This window comes from Silurus aristotelis (assembly GCF_946808225.1).
Source record: "Silurus aristotelis genome assembly, chromosome: 19".
NCBI classification, from domain to species: Eukaryota; Metazoa; Chordata; class Actinopteri; order Siluriformes; family Siluridae; genus Silurus; species Silurus aristotelis.
Window position 1 is genome coordinate 24,080,506 of NC_139592.1, and position 19,773 is coordinate 24,100,278.

A 19,773-nucleotide genomic window follows, 5' to 3' on the forward strand; every position below is an offset into this window, starting at 1 on the left:
ACAGGAGATCTGATACGGAGGCCAGGTTCAGAGGAGGCTTCTGAACTCACTCAGAGGTTTGAGAAGGAGAACAGCAGGAATCGGTTTAAGAGTTTTACATGGAAGAATTTTTATTTAGTTCGGTTTATAGAAAGGTTTATTCCTCCGCTCTTAATCCCTTTTTAATTTTATTCGGTTTAGGGGCATTTTTATTGCGATTAAAGTATTCATATGGAGCATTTTCATTAAACTTTAAACCGATTACATGCTCCGTTCAAATCAGAATAACAATGAGCTTATTTAACTATAGATACACAACTGTGAGGATATATACACAAACCTATACATCATCATTGTCTGTGTATGTGTGTATGTGTGTGTGTGTGTGTGTGTGTGTGTGTGTGTGTGTGTGTGTGCGTGTGTGTATTTGAATGTTTGGTGGTCTGTAGGTAGGACAGTAATTTAATGTCTGTCTGATTTTGAAGACACGTTTCACCCTCCAGCTAGACACACACACACACACACACACACACACACACACACACACACACACACACACACCTTGGTTGCAAGTCTTGCCCGTGTATCCCTGGTGACAGCGGCACTGATCCGGACTGACACACTCGCCGTGTTTACAGCCCAAATCACACACGGCTACAGAAACATAGAAATGATCAAAGAAGTAAGGAGGTGAAATTAGTACTGTGTTAATGAACACACACACACACACACACACACACACACACACACACACACACACACACACACATATGAAACAGCTTTCTGGAATACAGAATAAAGTGTGTATATGTGTGTGTGTGTGTGTGTGTGTGTGTGTGTGTGTGTGTGTGTGTGTGTGTGTGTGTCCTTACGTTTGCACTGTCCCCAGCTCTCCCTTGTCCAGCCCCAACAGCAATCCACTCTGTTCCCATAATGACAAATCCCATTGGTTGACATTTCCAGTCTGGCCTGCCTTTCAATAAAACATCAGCCAATCAGGTTTGACCTCAGGTGTCAGGTGTCAGGTGTCAGGTGGGCATGGCTAACAGTAGTAGCAGTACTGTAGCTTCAACATTCATTTCAATTTAATGAATTGAGATAAAAGGTGATTATTTTGGTTACATGCTCGACTTGATGCTAGCTTTATTAGCAGATTAGAAGAGCAGGCTAATTGCACTAGCTAGGCACTGGACGATCACCTGAACGGAGCACTGTAGATCTGTAGATGTGTGAAATCGCACAGCTTCATGTTGTAAACTAGCCACTTTAGTTTGAAGCTTATCAAAGCTTCCATTTAGCACAAATTTTTAGCATTTAGCATTGCTGCCTCCTTATTTCTCAAAATGGCACAATCTTTAGAAGCACAGTTAGCGGTTAATGCTAATGATAATAACACTGTAACTTTTATCGCTCTAAAACTTTTCATAATCATTTACCAAGACGTCTGAGGTAATAGTCCACATCGCTGATGATTCTGCTTCATTTCCTCTCTCACACTGTAATTATTAGCTGGGTTTCCTAGCAACAGTCTGATGTTTTCACAGAATGTTATTAACGATGTAAACATGTGATATTACAGGTTCTGTTGTAGGAGGAAATAAATCATAAATATTGGAAGAAAAAATAAAGGTTTTAATTTTCCGCACAGCTGCAGTGTAATTAAAGGTCCAGCCGCTGGGTTTTTATTGTCATGATTGTGTGTGGGATGTTTTGGGTGGTGTTTCCTGTGGTGTTGAACCCGCAGGCCCTGCGACGCTCTCACTCCACGTGCTGCACATACTTCTGCACTCGAGCTCGTGTATGGACTTGAGTTTTCCTCTCTAAGAGACGAGCTGTCACGAGCTAGTGCTCCTAGTTCACTGAGGAAAATCCCAACCCCCGCACACACACACACACACACACACACACACACACACACACACACGCACACACACACTTTACACATTCTCAACAGGTCCTGGCTAAAGGAATCAGGTGCGTCGTCAATACCCTCGTTGACCCTGAAAGAACAAACCTCACTAAACATTAACTCCTCCAGGTGACATTTTCTTTCCCCTGATACGGAGAAGTTTGCAGCCTGGAGCTCTGGAGTCAATATCCTGGAGCTCTGTGAGAGTTCAGGAGAAATATACATATTTAAGCTGCTGTTCCAGGACAGGATTCCTCCTGATTCTCATACTCATATCCTTCTGGATGCAGAATGTAACCCAGTGAGCCAGAAATAATTCAGACTGTGGTTCGGTTGTGTGTTTAACACACACTTCCCCTCTGCTGAACCCCTCAGGCTCAGGGTTGTGTTCTGCATTTCAGCACTCCAGAGGGAAATCAATCAGACCACAATCCAATAACATGAAGGTACAGAATCAACAACCTCAGAACATCTCTAAAAGAATCTTAAAAGTTGTTTATGAAGGCAGCATAATTTTTTCATCACACATACACACACACACACACACACACACACACACACACACACACACACACACACAGAGTACGACTTAAAAAATTCTATTGCATGTTTTATTATTTTCCGTTGCGAATCCAAACAATATCTCTCTTTCTACCACACACACACACACACACACACACACACACACACACACACACACACACACAGACACACACATTTTCCGGTACCTGTGAACCTGTGCATAGACGCACGCGCCGCTCAGCAGCAGGAGCAGCACTAATCCCGTTATTCTCTCCTCCATGCCCGCGGTGCTGCTGTGATTCCTCTCTACGGGACACACTCCATCACACACTCCATCACACACTCCATCACACACACTCCATCGAGTCAGATCCCACAGGGCGCGCGCTTATTGACCACGGAGCCCCCGAGAGCTGCGCGCGCTCGTAAATCCGGAGAGACCATTCAGACGCTCGACTGCTGCGCGCGGCGAGACCGGGGAGAGGTAAACACGCGAGCACGCGCGCGCGTGTGTGTGTGTGTGTGTGTGTGTGTGTGAGAGAGAGAGAGAGAGAGAGAGAGAGAGAGAGAGATCTCAGCGTGTGGAGAGCATGAACACACTCCTCCCTTTGACGATTAGGTGTGATTCTGGTGCGCGCGGACACACACACACAAACACACACACACACACACACAAAGTTGGAGCCTGTAATTAGGCTATAGGGTGTTTGTGGGAAAGGGGAAGTGTGTCTTCACTGCATCCTGTTCTCATAATTACTATCCACTCATATATAACTACTGTCAGAAGGTCACACACACACACACACACACACACACACACACACACACACACACACACACACACAACTTGACTAAGAACCTTGTACAAACAGCAGCTGTAAAAAAAAAACAACTGGTGTGTGTGTGTGTGTGTGTGTGTGTGTGTGTGTGTGTGTGTGTGTGTGTGTTTTCTCGGTTTCTAGGTAAAGTAAATTATGTAGGTTGCCAGCCAACAGCTGTACCACTGTGCACCAGGCACACACACACACACACACACACACACACACACAGACACACACACACACAGACACACACACACACACACTCTCTCTCTCTCTCTCTCTCGTGCTGTCCTTTTAAGGCCTCTCAATGCTGCTCCATTCTTCTCAGGAGCCTCCTGCTCTCTTTCATTAAAGATCATCAGATGAATGATGAAATGTTTTATGTTGCTATTAAACATTTCTGTACGTATTGAAGATGATGAGTGATGCAGTATTTCTGACACAAGAACATGATCCAGTCTACTCCAGACTTTAATGGAGCATTCCTGATCACCTGAGGAACACTGCTCCTGGGTTTAGAGGTGATGTGAGGAGAATGTCTTCCCCTCCGTGAGCTGAGATGACCCTCAGGATTAATACTAGTCATGTTCTAGCTGAGGGAAGGGCTGGGGATGAGTACCACTGCTTCATGCGTTCACTGAGGTGGAACCAGTGAGGAGCCTCATGAGCTGAATCAGTCTGATGTCAGTGTGATCAGACCACTGCCTCTATCTAACACTGATTTATATTCTAATAATAACAGTTTTGTTTGCTCTTTATAGATGCTCTTATATTATTTTATAATATATTTTTAAATGTTTTTTATTTTGTTTGTATTTGCATTTGTTTATATTGTTTTGAACTCAACAATGTTAGAAAAAAAAAATTGGTTGTTACTTTTTTAAAAGTCCTAGTGTTTCTTTTAGACCAGCAGGTGGCGCTTGAGTACAGAAATTTCATTTAAATACTCAACTATGAAAATCCTGAACTTTAACAGTCCAGCTGTGAATGTGTGAATCCACCCAGGTAACTATAAAGTCAGTAGGTGTGTGTCCGTGCTGCAGCAGGTCACACACTGTGTTACTGAAGGAATGAAGCTAACACACAAACTCTCAGACCAACTAGCCTTCATGCTATAGCTAGCTATCAGTATACAGATGACATACACAGCTAACAGGCTACATAACATCGATATTACATTAAGTGTTGCTTTTTTATCGCAGGGGATTTTTCTTATTCACTGAAATTTATTGAGAAATTCAAATGCAAATTTTCCAGGGGAACAATAAAGTATTCTGATCTATGGAAGGATCTTTCAGACATCTGTGTAATTCCATCTTTGCATCTCTGATGAGTGAAGTGTGATGTAGGGTTTAGATTGTAGAGTTCGGGGTGTAGAGTTGAGGTTTTTGGGGTGAGGATGTAGGGTTTATGTTGAGCGTTTAGGGGTTGTAGAGTTGTAGAGTTGTAGATTTGTATAGTTGTATGTTTTGGGATTTAGGGTTTATGTTGAGTGTTTAGGGGTTGTATAGTTGTAGAGTTGTATAGTTGTAGAGTTGTAGAGTTGTATGGTTTGGGATTTAGGGTTTTTGTTGAGTGTTTAGGGGTTGTATAGTTGTAGAGTTGTAGAGTTGTAGAGTTGTATGGTTTGGGATTTAGGGTTTTTGTTGAGTGTTTAGGGGTTGTATAGTTGTAGAGTTGTAGAGTTGTATGGTTTGGGATTTAGGGTTTATGTTGAGTGTTTAGGGGTTGTATAGTTGTAGAGTTGTATAGTTGTAGAGTTGTAGAGTTGTATGGTTTGGGATTTAGGGTTTTTGTTGAGTGTTTAGGGGTTGTATAGTTGTAGAGTTGTAGAGTTGTATGGTTTGGGATTTAGGGTTTATGTTGAGTGTTTAGGGGTTGTATAGTTGTAGAGTTGTATAGTTGTAGAGTTGTATGTTTTGGGATTTAGGGTTTATGTTGAGTGTTTAGGGGTTGTAGAGTTGTAGAGTTGTATAGTTGTAGAGTTGTATGGTTTGGGATTTAGGGTTTATGTTGAGTGTTTAGGGGTTGTATAGTTGTAGAGTTGTATGGTTTGGGATTTAGGGTTTATGTTGAGTGTTTAGGGGTTGTATAGTTGTAGAGTTGTAGAGTTGTAGAGTTGTATGGTTTGGGATTTAGGGTTTTTGTTGAGTGTTTAGGGGTTGTATAGTTGTAGAGTTGTAGAGTTGTATGGTTTGGGATTTAGGGTTTATGTTGAGTGTTTAGGGGTTGTATAGTTGTAGAGTTGTATAGTTGTAGAGTTGTATGTTTTGGGATTTAGGGTTTATGTTGAGTGTTTAGGGGTTGTATAGTTGTAGAGTTGTAGAGTTGTATGTTTTGGGATTTAGGGTTTATGTTGAGTGTTTAGGGGTTGTATAGTTGTAGAGTTGTATAGTTGTAGAGTTGTATGTTTTGGGATTTAGGGTTTATGTTGAGTGTTTAGGGGTTGTATAGTTGTAGAGTTGTAGAGTTGTATGGTTTGGGATTTAGGGTTTATGTTGAGCATTTAGGATGTAAGATTTGGGCTGCAGTGTTGTGGATGTTTGGTGGTTCTATAGTTTAGACTGTAGGGTTTTAGGTTGGAGCATTGAGGCTGTATTGGGGAATGACAGGTTGTATTTTAATGTGAAAGTCATGTGAAGACCAGAGGTACAGGAAGTGGAGCCCATGTTGGATGGTCTGTGAGCCTTGACGTCTTATACATAGTGATTGTGAAACTTCTATATCCACCATCATCACCAGGAAAAAGAATATAGTGAAGGTACATGATTGAATAAATGATTTATGCTTCTATTTAAAAGCTGCATCCTTCTGAACGAAAGCTCTCCTCACCCTCATGATGATTTTGATTACGGCTTTTTAACACTGGGAGCTGATGAAGGTTCTGCAAGCTGACACTGCTGGGCCCTTGAGCAAGACCTTTAACGCTCTCGACCGTGCACTCTGACCCCAGAGCCCTAACAAGCTGGGATACGCAAGGAAAGAATTTCACAGTGCTGTTGTGTATGTGTGACAAGTGAAAGCTTCTTTTTCTTTCTCTTTTAGAATGTGACCGAATCCTTGAGACCCTTCATAACATACACAACACACACAAAACCCAGGAACTCTGGATTCATACAACATTTATTTACACTGTCACTGTCACCTGACCAGCAAAGAACTGCCACATTTCTCTTAATATAAACATATGAATATATACATGATGTATAATGAATATTATAAATAGACACTAATGCAGAGTAGAACTTCTTCCACTGAAACACCACATATTATTACCATAAAGATAAAGTTTTATTAGAGTGAGTTTCTGGTTTGTGTGTGTGTGTGTGTGTGTGTGTGTGTGTGTGTGTGTGTGTGTGTGTGTGTGTGTGTGTGTGTGTGTTTATAAATCTCAGAAGGTCATGCAACCCAATCTGACGCACGGGATTGGAGCAGATTCCTGCCAATCATCTCACAGCCCTACGTGTCACCCTGGCAACGGGTCAGCACATCCCGGGCCGGTCTCCTGGCTACATCCAAATATTTAGCACACTGAGCAGTATAGCATTAGCTGCTAATAACTGTGTGTTTAAGTGTACTAGAAAGTTCAGAGAGCAATAAGACCAAACATCTCACTTCTGGATTCAATAATATCTGTAACTATCTGTTCTTGAATGAGTGTGTGTGAGCCGGAAGTCCAGTTCATTCAGGATCCACTCTATTTCTGTTATAATCTTTTTCTCCTGATTTATAAATTAATCACATTCCGATCAGAGTTGTTCAGAGATCTCACAGTGAAGGTGATTACGGTTATTACAATCCAGTTCAGAGCTGCAAACATGCAGGTTGGACTTCTGTTAATCAATCAATCAATCAATCAATCAAATAATCAAACAATCAACCAATAATGCAATTTAGACTCAGTGATGATGGGCGAAGCTAAGGGGTGGGCAGGGGTACCCTAGCTTAAAGCATGGCCACCCCTCTTCCACCCCAGTAAGAGATCATGGTTATAATTATAATTGGAAATGGCACTGAGCTCAGCTTCATCACCACTGTAGTGTTCCTGCTGAATCTACCGCAGACTGGAACTGATTTACTGTGCACACACACACACACACACACACACACACACACATACACACTCTTCTGCCTTTTCTATTGTTAGGATTGAAATATATGATATTGACTGTGTGCGCAAATGACGTGATTTTTGTGTGAAATGTTTCAGGTAGAAAAATAGAAACATCAAATCAGGAAAAAGTGGGGCTTCTTTTATTATTATTATTATTATTATTATTATTATTATTATTATTATTATTATTATTAATATTCAAGGTAAAACGTATCTATGGGAATAGATGTAAGGGCCACACACACATACATGCCTGCACACACACACACACACACACACACATACACACACACACTCAGAATCCCCAGTGGGAAAACGCCTCTGCACCGCTTTTCCCTTAATTAGCCTCCCGGTGCCCCGTGGCTAATTACGGTAACGAGGCGCTAAAAGGGTCGTAATGAACCACAAAATCCCAAAATAAAAATCCCCCCTGAGCCCCGCGCGCGCCACCGAGCGCTGATTAATCTGTCCGTGATTTCCGGGGACCTGCAGGAAAAAATATAAACCGAGAGAGAGAACAGCATTAGGAGGCGATTTTCCCCTCCTCCTTCTCTGAGATCTTTTTTTTTTTCCTTCACGGTTTTCTGAAAGCAACCCCCCCCCCCACCCCCCCAACAACCCCAACAGCCCCCCTAACAACCCCCCCACCGCGCGCGTTTGTCACCTCGCGCCTCCCCGCGTGCCTCCGGCGTGATTTACAGCCAATGATCAGCTGTAGGTGTCCGCATCGGCGCTTCCTCACCTCTCACACACACACACACACACACACACACACACACACACGCGCACACCGGGAGGAGCCGTCTACCCTTCCGTCACCCGTGCCCGCCCCCCGGAGGACGGTGCGTCGTGTCGTTGGCAGCGTCAATATTATTTATGATCCCCGTTAGGAGCCTCTCGGTGGGTTTTAGCGCCGCCGCCGCCACTGATGCGCGCGCTGAAAAAAAAAGACCCTCACATCCGTTTATTGTGTGTTGTTGTTGTTTTGTGCGTTTAATTTCTCCGCGCGAGTGTGTGTATGTGTGTGTGTGTGTTTGAGTATATGTGTGAGAGTTTTTTTCCCGCGGCCGGAGCGCACCGATGCTCTGCGTTAAAGAGGCTTTGATCGCGAGGCGTCGGGAGTCCGGTAGGTGAAGCAGCTCGTCCATTTTCCCCTCACACCCCCTCCCTCTCTCTCTCTCTCACTCCCTCTCTCTCTCTCCTCCTCCTCCTCCTCTCCTCCTCCTCCTCCTGGTGTTTTTTATGCTCTCTCTCTCTCTCTCTCTCTCTCTCTCTCTCTCTCTCTCTCTCTCTCTCTCTCTCTCTCTCTCTCTCTCTCTCTCTCTCGAGTCTGGCGAATTAATCCGTCGCCTTTAATTGCGCGCGTGTTAGCGGTGTCCGGCCTCGCGCCCTCCCCGGCGCTCCCCGTTAATGACCTCTGATCCGCGCGCGCGTGCCCCCCCCCCCCCTCCTCGTGCCGCAGCAGGCGGAGAGTAATTACCGTAATTGATGCTCGAGGCGACGGGAGCGGGCAGGAGGAGGGGGAGATGGGGCCGCACTGCTCTCTCTCTCTCTCTCTCTCTCTCTCTCTCTCTCTCTCTCTCTCTCTCTCCTTTAATTCTCTCTTCCTCTCTTTCTTTCTCTCTCTCTCTCTTTCTCTCTCTCTCTCTCTCTCTCTCTCTCTCTCTCTCCTTTAATCCTCTCTTTCTTTCTCTCTCTCTCTCTCTCTCTCTCTCTCTCTCTCTCTCTCTCTCTCTCTCTCTCTCTCTCTCTCTTTCTCCTTTAATTGTCTCTCTCTCCTTTAATTCTCTCTATCTCTCTCTATCCTTCCCTGTTTGTCTGTCTTATCTCCCACTATAGCTCTTGCTCTTTTTCTGCGTTCTCTCTGTGCTCTCTCTCTCTCTCTCTCCTTCTCTCTCTCCTTCTCTCTCTCTCTCTCTCTCTCTCTCTCTCTCTCCTTCTCTCTCTCTTGCTCCATCCACAATCATACAGGAAGTTGGATGTGAATAACACAGGTATCACTCATATCATGTGTAGATGATGATCAGATCAGTGTAGGGTATCAGGACACTGTGTGAGGTCAGATCACTCATCCCTTCCTCTTCTTCTCCACGTGTCCTCACTTTTCTTTTTTCTTCACTGTTATTCTGTGTTTATGTGAGCTGGACACTACACCAGTTCAGAAGTTGATCTCGCTTTATGTAAAGTTGTGTGTACCTGCCTTTGTGAAATCATGGCCAGACAGAAGAAACATTCCTTCCAGATTCAGAGAAGTTTCAGTAACATTGATTTCCACGAGTTCGGCTCTTAACTATCCTGATTTACATTTAGCCACGCCCACACAACATCAGAGAAGAAGAATTGGGAGTAAACAGTGGAAAGAGCACCTCCTACTGAAGGCGGGTGTTAAATGCTCCAGTAACGCAGCTCAGCCACTGCAGTGCATCAGCCATCGTAAACACACCCACTAACTCCGCCTCCTCCTCACACAGCACGCCACGCTTATTAATATTAGTTTGTAGATTTGTTTATAGAACCAGTCATAAGTGTTACGCAGGTCAGGTGACTCTCAGTGTCGGTCTCAAATATACGGATCACATACCGGATCAGTGGAGACCCGAGTTACCAACGTCCACCACAGGTATCATTAGCAACAGGGCAACAGGTGAACGCACTGAAGCAGTGGCCTGCTCACACACAGGAAGTAGTTCTGTTTGATAAACCCCACTGAGAGGAAGTGACCTGGACACGCTGTGCTCTCTGGACTAAAGATATTTATTTATTGATTCACACGAGAGCTGCAGAAATACAAAAATTAAACAGTCAACACAAATACATATTTAATGATTATTATTATTAATGTTAATATTCATGGAAAGTCACATGATCTAGTTTATAAACTATATTTATATTATGTAGTTAAACTAAAATATATACTTTTATTTCTTATTTTGTTGATGATGAAAATGTTTAAACCAAATAAGTAACGCTTTCTCTCTCTCTCTCTCTCTCTCTCTCTCTCTCTCTCTCTCTCTCTCTCTCTCTCTCTCTCTCTCTCAGAAACACTTTCCTCGATGGTTGTGTTGTTAGTGTGAGTGTGTGTGTGTGTGTGTGTGTGTGCGTGTGTGTTTGTACGTGTGTGTGTGTATATGTGTTCAGTTTCCCATGGCGAACATGAGCAGCAGTGTGTGCATGGAGACGCCACACACTCACGGCCACGCCCACAGCTACACGCCCACCGCAGGGCGGGACTTTTCCCTGCAGATGGACTCGTGCATGAACCCTGTGTTGGACTACAGCGCTCAGATGGAACGCTACCGCTCCTTCGCTAACTTTTACAAGAACGGAACTGCTCCGTTTCCTCAGGCAGCAAAAATCGCTCGCTTGGCCACGCCCATTTTCCCGTCACCAATGACACCCTGGTCGTGCGACAACGGAATGCTTTGGGGTCGTAAACCTCCAGCGGTGAACGTCAACGTGAATGTGAACGGAGCTCACGCACATGCTCACGCGCACCGGACCACCATGCCTCGAGCGGAACCACTTAACGTGCACATGCCCTCCAAGATGTCCACTGACAACTTCCTGTCTCCGCTCAGTCAGGTGGGTGGAGCTGAGTGCATGAACCGTCTCAAGGTGCCACCACAGAGCAGCGGGAGCAATGCAGGAGGGGGCGCCAGTGAGTCTGAAAGGGGTGGGGCCACATTTGGAGGATTTGCGTTACCCCCTGGGGTTATTGTCATGACAACACTGCACTCAGGGGCGGGCTCATCGGTGGCGACGATGACGGACAGCGCGTTTCAGATCGCCGCCGACTGCCAGCACAGCAACTCAGCATCCTGCTCCGGCTCTAACGCTAGCACTAACGCTACCGTCAGCACCAACAACAGCTGCAGCGGCGGAGCAGCAAAGAGGAAGAGGAAGCGATGCGGTGTCTGCGCCCCCTGCAGGCGGCTTATCAACTGCGGTGTGTGCAGCTCCTGCCGGAACAGGAAAACAGGCCATCAGATCTGCAAGTTTAGAAAGTGCGAAGAGTTGAAGAAGAAACCAGGGAGCACAGTTGAGGTAAACACACACACACACACACACACACACACACACACACACAAACAATAATTTGGAGCTGCGTTTCATTCTGGAGATTCCAATTTCCAGTAGGAACCTATAATCTTTTCGGGCGTTGCTTTAAAGAAGCTTTTTGGTGCTGTATAAGTAAAATGTGTTCATATCGCTCAGTAGTTATTAGTTTACCTGAAGATGACTCCTGAACTAGAACTAGTTGAGAGGCGTGTTTCTTTCAGCAGTGTTGGATAAAGAAGACTTAATGTAGAAGGACCATGTAGTGAGTAGTTTAAGTGAGCTACGCTACTTTACAGAGGAATCAATATAACCAAAAAAAGCCTAAAAAAAACATCTATCAACACAATCAGAAACATGCTCTGCTCTGATTTTTCTGCTTATAGTAGAAACCTGAGGAACCTGAGGAACTTAAAGATCTGAAGAACCTATTCTGGGTTTTTTTCTTCACATGCTTGAACTACTTGCATGATGTTGCTGTCAATTTTACCACAAAAAAAAAACCCAGCCCACCCCTCAATCTCCACTCAGGAGGAAGAGCTGTTGGTGTACTTGATTGGAAGTTTGTATTTAATTTCATTTAATAAATGTTAGTAACTGCTTTCCGATTAGAAAAACCTCGATAGACGTAAAACCTACTCAGTTACGCTTACACACACACACACACACACACACACACACACACACACACACACACACACACACAAACACTACTCCTTCACGCTGCCTTATAATTGCTTGCGGCGATGCTGTGGGTTTGGAACGCAGCCCGGGCCTGGCACACGCTGCGCTAATTAACCACCAGACATTCACAGTGTGTGTGTGTGTGTGTATGTGTGTGTATGTGTGTGTGTGTAGAGGGCACAAGTGGATGACTAGGACGTTTTCCCCGAAGGCCTTTAGAGCTGGAACGCTGCCGGCACACACTTCAACTCTCCTCGCACACGCTAGCTCTCGCCTTTCTCTGCGTCTGTCTCACACACACACACACACACACACACACACACACACACACACACACACACACACATAGGGAGGTGTGTGTGTGTGTGTGTGTGTGTGTGTGTGTGTGTGTGTGTGTGCTGTGATGAGGCAATATGCTGTAAGCTGGCTGTAATGTTCAATCAGAGAGCCAGAGACCCTTTTACACACAAGACCAAAAAGCCTTGACTCATTGCTGTTTGTGTGTGTGTGTGTGTGTGTGTGTGTGTGTGTGTGTGTGTGTATGTGTGTGTGTGTGTGTGTGTGTGTTTGTGTGTGCATTAAGGGGGGTTCTTGTAGGTTTTGGGTATTTTGGTGTTGAGGGAAGGGGTATTTTGGTGTTGTGTATTTTGTTGAGGTGTAAGGAGTATTATGGTAATAGGGAGGTGTATGCTAATGTGGGAGGAGGGGCATGTTGGTGTGAGGGAGGGGTATTGTTTATATAGGGGAGGTGTAAGCTGGTGTGGGGGGTGGGTTGAGTTAATTTGATATGAATTTGTTGTTGGTGTATCTTAGTTTATGTAAGGGGGGAGGGGTATTTTGGTGTGGAGAGGTATTTTAGTGTGTGTGGTATTTTGATGTGGTGGGGGGTATGCTGGTGTGTGTGTGGTATTTTGAAGTGGGGTATGTTGGTGTGTGTGTGGTATTCTGAAGGGTGTGTAGGGGTATTTTAGTGTATGTGTGTGGAGGGGTATTTTGGTGTGGGGGGATATTTTGATGTGTGGTATGGTATTTTTGTGTGTGTGTGTGTGTGTGTGTGTGTGTGGTATTTTGATGTGTGTGGAGGGGTATTTTAGTGTGGGGGGTATTTTGGTGTGTGTGTGGTATTTTGATGTGTTGGGGGGTATTTTAGTGTGGGGGTATTTTGGTGTGTGTGTGTGTGTGTGTGTGTGTGTGTGTGTGTGTGTGTGTGTGTGTGGTATTTTGAAGTGTGTGAAGGGGTGTTTTAGTGTGGGGGGGTATTTTGATGTGTGGTGTGGTATGTTGGTGTGTGTGTTTGTGTGGTATTTTGAAGTGTGTGGAGGGGTGTTTTAGTGTGGGGGATATTTTGATGTGTGGTATGGTATGTTGGTGTGTGTGTTTGTGGTATTTTGATGTGTGTGGAGTGGTATTTTAGTGTGGGGGGTATTTTGATGTGTGGTATAGTATGTTGGTGTGTGTGTGTGTGTGGTATTTTGAAGTGTGTTGAGGGGTATTTTAGTGTGGGGGGTATTTTGGTGTGTGTGTGTGGTATTTTGATGTGTTGGGGGTATTTTGGAGTGTGTGTGGTATTTGGATGTTGGTGTGTGTGTGTGTGTGGGGGGGGGGGTGTTATTTTTTGAGTGTGTGTGGTATTTTGATGTGTGGTAGGGTATGTTGGTGTGTGTGGGTAGTTTGATGTGTTAAAGGTATTTTGATGCGTGTGGGGCATGTTCTGGGTTGTGGAGGGTAATTCTGGTGTGTGGGGGTATTTTGATGTGTGGAGAGGTATTTTGGTGAGTAAAAGGCATTTCGGTGTGTGTGGAGGAGTATTTCGGTGTGTGTTTTGGGGGTGTTTTGGTGTGTGTGTGTGTGTGTGTGTGTGTGTGTGTGTGTGTGTACACTTAGACACTTGTTGAAGCTCCACACTATGTTCCAGTCGTTCTTGTTTCTCTTCAGGCCTCGTGTGTGTGTCTAGTCAGCAAAGTGTGTGTTGAAAAAGTCTATATTTCACACTGATCTGGAGTGTGTGGTGTTTCCTGGAGAAGGAAATCCCAGAATTCTGTTCACCAAATTGTGACAAAGGAACGATGTTTGAACAACATTTCACTACAGAGTCACTGTTACACTCTGATTATTTTCCCCCAACACACAACAACAGTTTCACCTCATACTTTATTATTTCATTTTATTATCTACACACTATATACTACACATCACACACTACACACTGTACACTACACACAATACTCTACACACTTAACACAACACATTATAAATCAAACACTATATACTACACATCACACACTACACACTGTACACTACACACAATACTCTACACACTAAACACAACACATTATAAACTACACACTATATATATTGTATACACTATAAACTACACACAATAACCTATACACTACACACTATATATATTGTATACACTATACACTACACACTATATATATTGTATACACTATACACTACACACTATATATATTGTATACACTATAAACTACACACAATACTCTATACACTACACACTATATATATGTTTTGTGGGGTTTTGTGAGATTCTGTGGAGTTTTGTGAGGTTTTGTGGGGGTTTGTGAGATTCTGTGGGGGTTTGTGAGGTTTTGTGGGCGTTTGTGAGATTTTGTGGAGTTTTGTGAGGTTTTGTGGGGGTTTGTGAGATTCCGTGGAGTTTTGTGGGGTTTTGTGGAGTTTTGTGAGATTCTGTGGGGGTTTGTGAGGTTTTGTGGGGGTTTGTGAGATTCCGTGGAGTTTTGTGGGGTTTTGTGAGGTTTTGTGGGGTTTTGTGGGGTTTTGTGAGATTCTGTGAAGTTTTGTAGGGGGTTTGTGAGATTTTGTAGGGGGGTTGGGATTCTGTGGGTTTTTTGTTGTTCTATGAGATGCATTGTGGGTTTGAAATGTTTTGTGGGCACTTGTGAGATTTTGTGAGTGTGAGTTTCTAGAGTTTTGTGGGAGTTTGTGAGGTTATGCATGGGTTTGTGAAGTTTGGTGGGGGTTCTGATGTTTCCTGGGGGAATCTGTAAGATTCAGTGGGGGTTTGTGAGGTTTTGTGGGCTTGTGTCAGGTTGTGTGTGTGGAGCGGGGGGTGGGGTGGTGTGTGTGTGTGTGTGTGTGTGTGTGTGTGTGTGTGTGGGAGGGGGGGGGGGGTTGTAAGTACTGTCTTTCTTTTTTCACTGTTTCTCTCCCTCTGCCTTTCTTCATTCTGTAGGTTCTTTCTTTCTTTCTTTCTTTCTTTCTTTCTTTCTTTCTTTCTTTCTTTCTTTCTTTCTTTCTTTCTTTCTTTCTTTCTTTCTTTCTTTCTGTCATTTCTGTTTCTCTCTCTCTCTCTCTCTCTCTCTCTCTCTCTCTCTCTCTCTCTCTCTGTGTGTGTGTAAAGAGAGAAATCTGATGTTAGTGATGGTCTAATTGAAGTCAGTAATAAATACACAACACAGACCAGTGTTGTAATATCATGCTGTGTTTGAGAAGTGTGTTAGCGTGCTTAACGTCCCTCCTGTGTGTGTGTGTGTGTGTGTGTGTGTGTGTGTGTGTGTGTGTGTGTGTGTGTGTGTGTGTCTTTGTGTGTCCACAGCGAGCCTCGTCCGTGGGAGCAGCAGACACGTTCCGCTGGTTCTTCTGAGAGAAGGAAATCCCAGGACACAGACTGTACACACACACACACACGCACACACACACACACACACACACACACACTGGACCACAGCAGTGCAGACACTGTGCTCCATCTTTAACACTTCAACACTTCCAATTTTAAATGGACCTTCAGCTCTGTGTGGCAGACGTAGACAGTGACTCGGCGAGACAGGAAGTGGATCTGCGAGACAGGAAATGGAGCCCAGAGGGGTGCTGTGATTGGCTGTCTGACTCCACTGGACTTACCCTCATGATTATAGACATTTTGGTACAGATTTGAGATAAAGATCAGAAGTGTTTGATTGGAGGAGGTGGGTGAGAACGAGAACGCTCTGGACTCTTGACACGTCACACACTTCACTGTTGCATGGGTAGAAAAAAACTAACTAATGTGTTTTGGTTTGACCTGAAGACTTTAATGACTTTGTACATTGCTGTTGTGATGCCTTACTGTCTTGATTAATAAAAGACTGTTAGGATAAACCACCCCCCTTTTTAATTCTCTCTCTCTCTCCTTTTCTCTTTCTCTTTTTGTCTTCCATCTCTCTCTAGCCCTGTTGTATACGTGCAACAGAATAGTGGCTTGTGTGTGTTTTATTCTCTCTGAGGCTGACAGATGGATTTCATCTCCATCTCCTGGAATCCATTTTGATTTGATAAGGCCTCAGTGTGGAGTGCTGTGTGTGTGTGTGTGTGTGTGTGTGTGTGTGTGTGTGTGTGTGTGTGTGTGTGTGTGTGTGTGTGCGTGCGTGCATGCGTGTGTGCGTGTGCGCGTGTGTGCGTGTGTGGAGACGGGGCCGTCTCAGAGTGAGTGTGAAATATAATATGGCGTGATTATTGTGCTGAGCGTGTGTGTGAGTGTGAGAGGCTTTAACAATACACACACACACACACACACACACACACACACTCAGAAGGAAGAACGAACAGAGCAGTAGGAGAAGATGGCGGAAAGCTCGGCTTCATGCCGCATCACTGTACATGTCATCCTCTTATTGTTGCGCTTCTATGACGACCCCTGCGTTGCCAGGCAACATGAATTACAATGACATGCGCTGCCTGTGTTCTAGAATGTGGGCGGGGCTACAGGATGCCTTCACTCTGAAAAAAGTGGTGGGGGGTGATGGGGTGAAAAAGAGAGAGAGAGAGAGAGAGAGAGAGAGAGAGAGAGAGAGAGAGAGAGAGAGAGAGAGAGAGAGAGAGAGAGAGAGACGGAGGGGGAGAAATAAAGAGTAACGACACAGAGAGAGAAAAACAGAAATAGACAGAATTAACATGAAAAATGAACCAAATAAAGACAAAGGCAGAAAAAAAAAAAAATAAAGACTGTAAAAGAGAGAGAGAGTGAGAGAGAGAGAGAGAGAGAAAGAGAAGGAAGACTGAATAGAAAATAGGGAAAGATACAGTAGGATAATAGGAGGGGAAATCAAGTAAGTGCTATGCACTGAATGACAGAGAGAGAGAGAGAGAGAGAGAGAGAGAGAGAGAGAGAGAGAGAGAGAGAGAGAGAGAGAGAGAGAATATAAAGATTAATAGCGATTTGGAAATGGACAAAAGAGAAAGAAGAAATTATAATGGTAAAAAGAAATAGAGATTGGAAAAGTGGAAGTGGAGAGAGGGAAAGAGAAAGAGAGAGTGGATGGAAGGAAGGAAAACAGAAGGAAATGAAGGATGGATAGAAAATAAGAAAGACAAGATGCAAGGAAAGAGAATGACAGAAGAAAAAAAAGGGATATGGAAAGGAGATGGATGTGGCGAGAGGAAATCAGGGCTATGAGGGGGAGAGAAATAAACTGATGGGAGTGAGAGATAGGAAGAGGAGGGAGAGAAGAGGAGAATAAAGATTATATAGATGGAGATGGAAAAAGATGAGAGTAAGAGAAGAAGAGAGAGAGAGAGAGAGAGAGAGAGAGAGAGAGAGAGAGAGAGAGATTTGCTGATTAGAAAATGTTATTTATAATATTAATAATAAATGTTTATAATAAAAAAGTAAATGTGTTCAATACCTAACATTAATATAACATTAATATAACATTAATATAACATTAATATAACATTAATATAACATTAATATAACATACATGATCCTGTCAGGAAAACTGTTCCTCAAGCTTTACAAAACAAAACTAATATTATTTTACATGTTTACACAATGACTGAGTGCATCCTGTGTGATATTTAAAGTTTTTTATAAAAAATTGTGTTGTGTGAGATGTTATTGTGTGTGAGATGTTATTGTGTGTGAGATGTTATTGTGTTATTGTGTGTGAGATGTTATTGTGTTATTGTGTGTGAGATGTTATTGTGTGTAAGATGTTATTGTGTGTGAGATGTTATTGTGTTATTGTGTGTGAGATGTTATTGTGTGTGAGATGTTATTGTGTTATTGTGTGTGAGATGTTATTGTGTGTGAGATGTTATTGTGTGTGAGATGTTATTGTGTTATTGTGTGTGAGATGTTATTGTGTGTGAGATGTTATTGTGTTATTGTGTGTGAGGTGTTATTGTGTTATTGTGTGAGATGTTATTGTGTTGTTGTGTGTGAGATGTTATTGTGTGTGAGATGTTATTGTGTTATTGTGTGTGAGATGTTATTGTGTGTGAGATGTTATTGTATTATTGTGTGTGAGATGTTATTGTGTTATTGTGTGTGAGATGTTATTGTGTGTGAGATGTTATTGTGTTATTGTGTGTGAGATGTTATTGTGTGTGAGATGTTATTGTGTTATTGTGTGTGAGGTGTTATTGTGTTATTGTGTGAGATGTTATTGTGTTATTGTGTGTGAGATGTTATTGTGTTATTGTGTGTGAGATGTTATTGTGTGTGAGGTGTTATTGTGTTATTGTGTGAGATGTTATTGTGTTGTTGTGTGTGAGATGTTATTGTGTGTGAGATATTATTGTGTTGTTGTGTGTGAGATGTTATTGTGTGTGAGATGTTATTGTGTGTGAGATGTTAGTGTGTGAGATGTTATTGTGTTACTGTGTGTGAGATGTTACTGTGTGTGAGATGTTATTGTGTGTAAGATGTTATTTTGTGTGAGATCTTATTGTGTTATTGTGTGTAAGATGTTATTGTTATTGTGTGTGAGATGTTATTGTGTTATTTTGTGTGAGATGTTATTGTGTGTGAGATGTTATTGTGTGTAAGATGTTATTGTGTGTGAGATGTTATTGTGTTATTGTGTGTGAGATGTTATTGTGTTATTGTGTGTGAGATGTTATTGTGTTATTGTGTGTAAGATGTTATTGTGTGTGAGATGTTATTGTGTTATTGTGTGTGAGATGTTATTGTGTTATTGTGTGTGAGATGTTATTGTGTGTGAGATGTTATTGTGTGTGAGATGTTATTGTGTTATTGTGTGTGAGATGTTATTGTGTGTTAGATGTTATTGTGTTATATTGTGTGAGATGTTATTGTGTGTGAGATGTTATTGTGTTATTGTGTGAGATGTTATTGTGTGTGAGATTTTGTTGTGTTATTGTGTGTGAGATGTTGTGTTATTGTGTGTGAGATGTGTTATTGTGTGTGAGATGTTGTTGTGTAATTGTGTGTGAGATGTTATTGTGTGTAAGATGTTATTGTGTTACTGTGTGTGAGATGTTTTTGTGTGTGAGATGTGTTATTGTGTGTAAGATGTTGTTGTGTTATTGTGTGTGAGATCTTATTGTGTGTGAGATGTTATTGTGTTACTGTGTGTGAGATGTTATTGTGTGTGAGATGTTATTGTGTTACTGTGTGTGAGATGTTATTGTGTGTAAGATGTTGTTGTGTAATTGTGTGTGAGATGTTATTGTGAGTGAGATGTTATTGTGTTACTGTGTGTGAGATGTTATTGTGTGTGAGATGTGTTATTGTGTGTAAGATGTTGTTGTGTAATTGTGTGTGAGATGTTATTGTGAGTGAGATGTTATTGTGTTACTGTGTGTGAGATGTTATTGTGTGTGAGATGTGTTATTGTGTGTAAGATGTTGTTGTGTTATTGTGTGTGAGATGTTGTTGTGGTGTTTTAGTTGTGATCAGAAGAGAATCACTATAACAGTAAATG

At 42.9% G+C, this 19,773-nt stretch overlaps 2 protein-coding genes across 2 annotated transcripts; one reads left to right on the top strand and one right to left on the bottom strand.

The window, feature by feature from the left end:
* Nucleotides 1-319: 319 nt before the first annotated feature.
* On the bottom strand, nucleotides 320-3,001 carry LOC310715036 (nephronectin-like; the record flags this gene model as incomplete). Its single annotated transcript, XM_083521180.1, has 3 exons — nucleotides 2,617-3,001; nucleotides 852-952; nucleotides 320-633 (listed from the first exon to the last, which is right to left on the bottom strand). The coding sequence occupies exons 1-3, from the start codon at nucleotides 2,688-2,690 to the stop codon at nucleotides 320-322; spliced, it is 489 nt and encodes a 162-aa protein (XP_083377306.1). The 5' UTR covers nucleotides 2,691-3,001.
* A 5,076-nt stretch (nucleotides 3,002-8,077) lies between these two features.
* LOC310741602 (CXXC-type zinc finger protein 4) lies at nucleotides 8,078-16,211 on the top strand. Its single transcript, XM_083569550.1, has 3 exons — nucleotides 8,078-8,471; nucleotides 10,385-11,389; nucleotides 15,663-16,211. The coding sequence occupies exons 2-3, from the start codon at nucleotides 10,490-10,492 to the stop codon at nucleotides 15,708-15,710; spliced, it is 948 nt and encodes a 315-aa protein (XP_083425676.1). The 5' UTR covers nucleotides 8,078-8,471; nucleotides 10,385-10,489; the 3' UTR covers nucleotides 15,711-16,211.
* Nucleotides 16,212-19,773: the final 3,562 nt, after the last annotated feature.

Bases quoted from the DNA above. Each gene is read 5' to 3' on its own strand.
- LOC310741602 (XM_083569550.1), top strand. From the start codon at position 10,490: ATGGCGAACATGAGCAGCAGTGTGTGCATGGAGACGCCACACACTCAC. The intron at 11,390-15,662 runs GTAAACACACAC...GTGTGTCCACAG, and splicing joins AACCAGGGAGCACAGTTGAG to CGAGCCTCGTCCGTGGGAGC.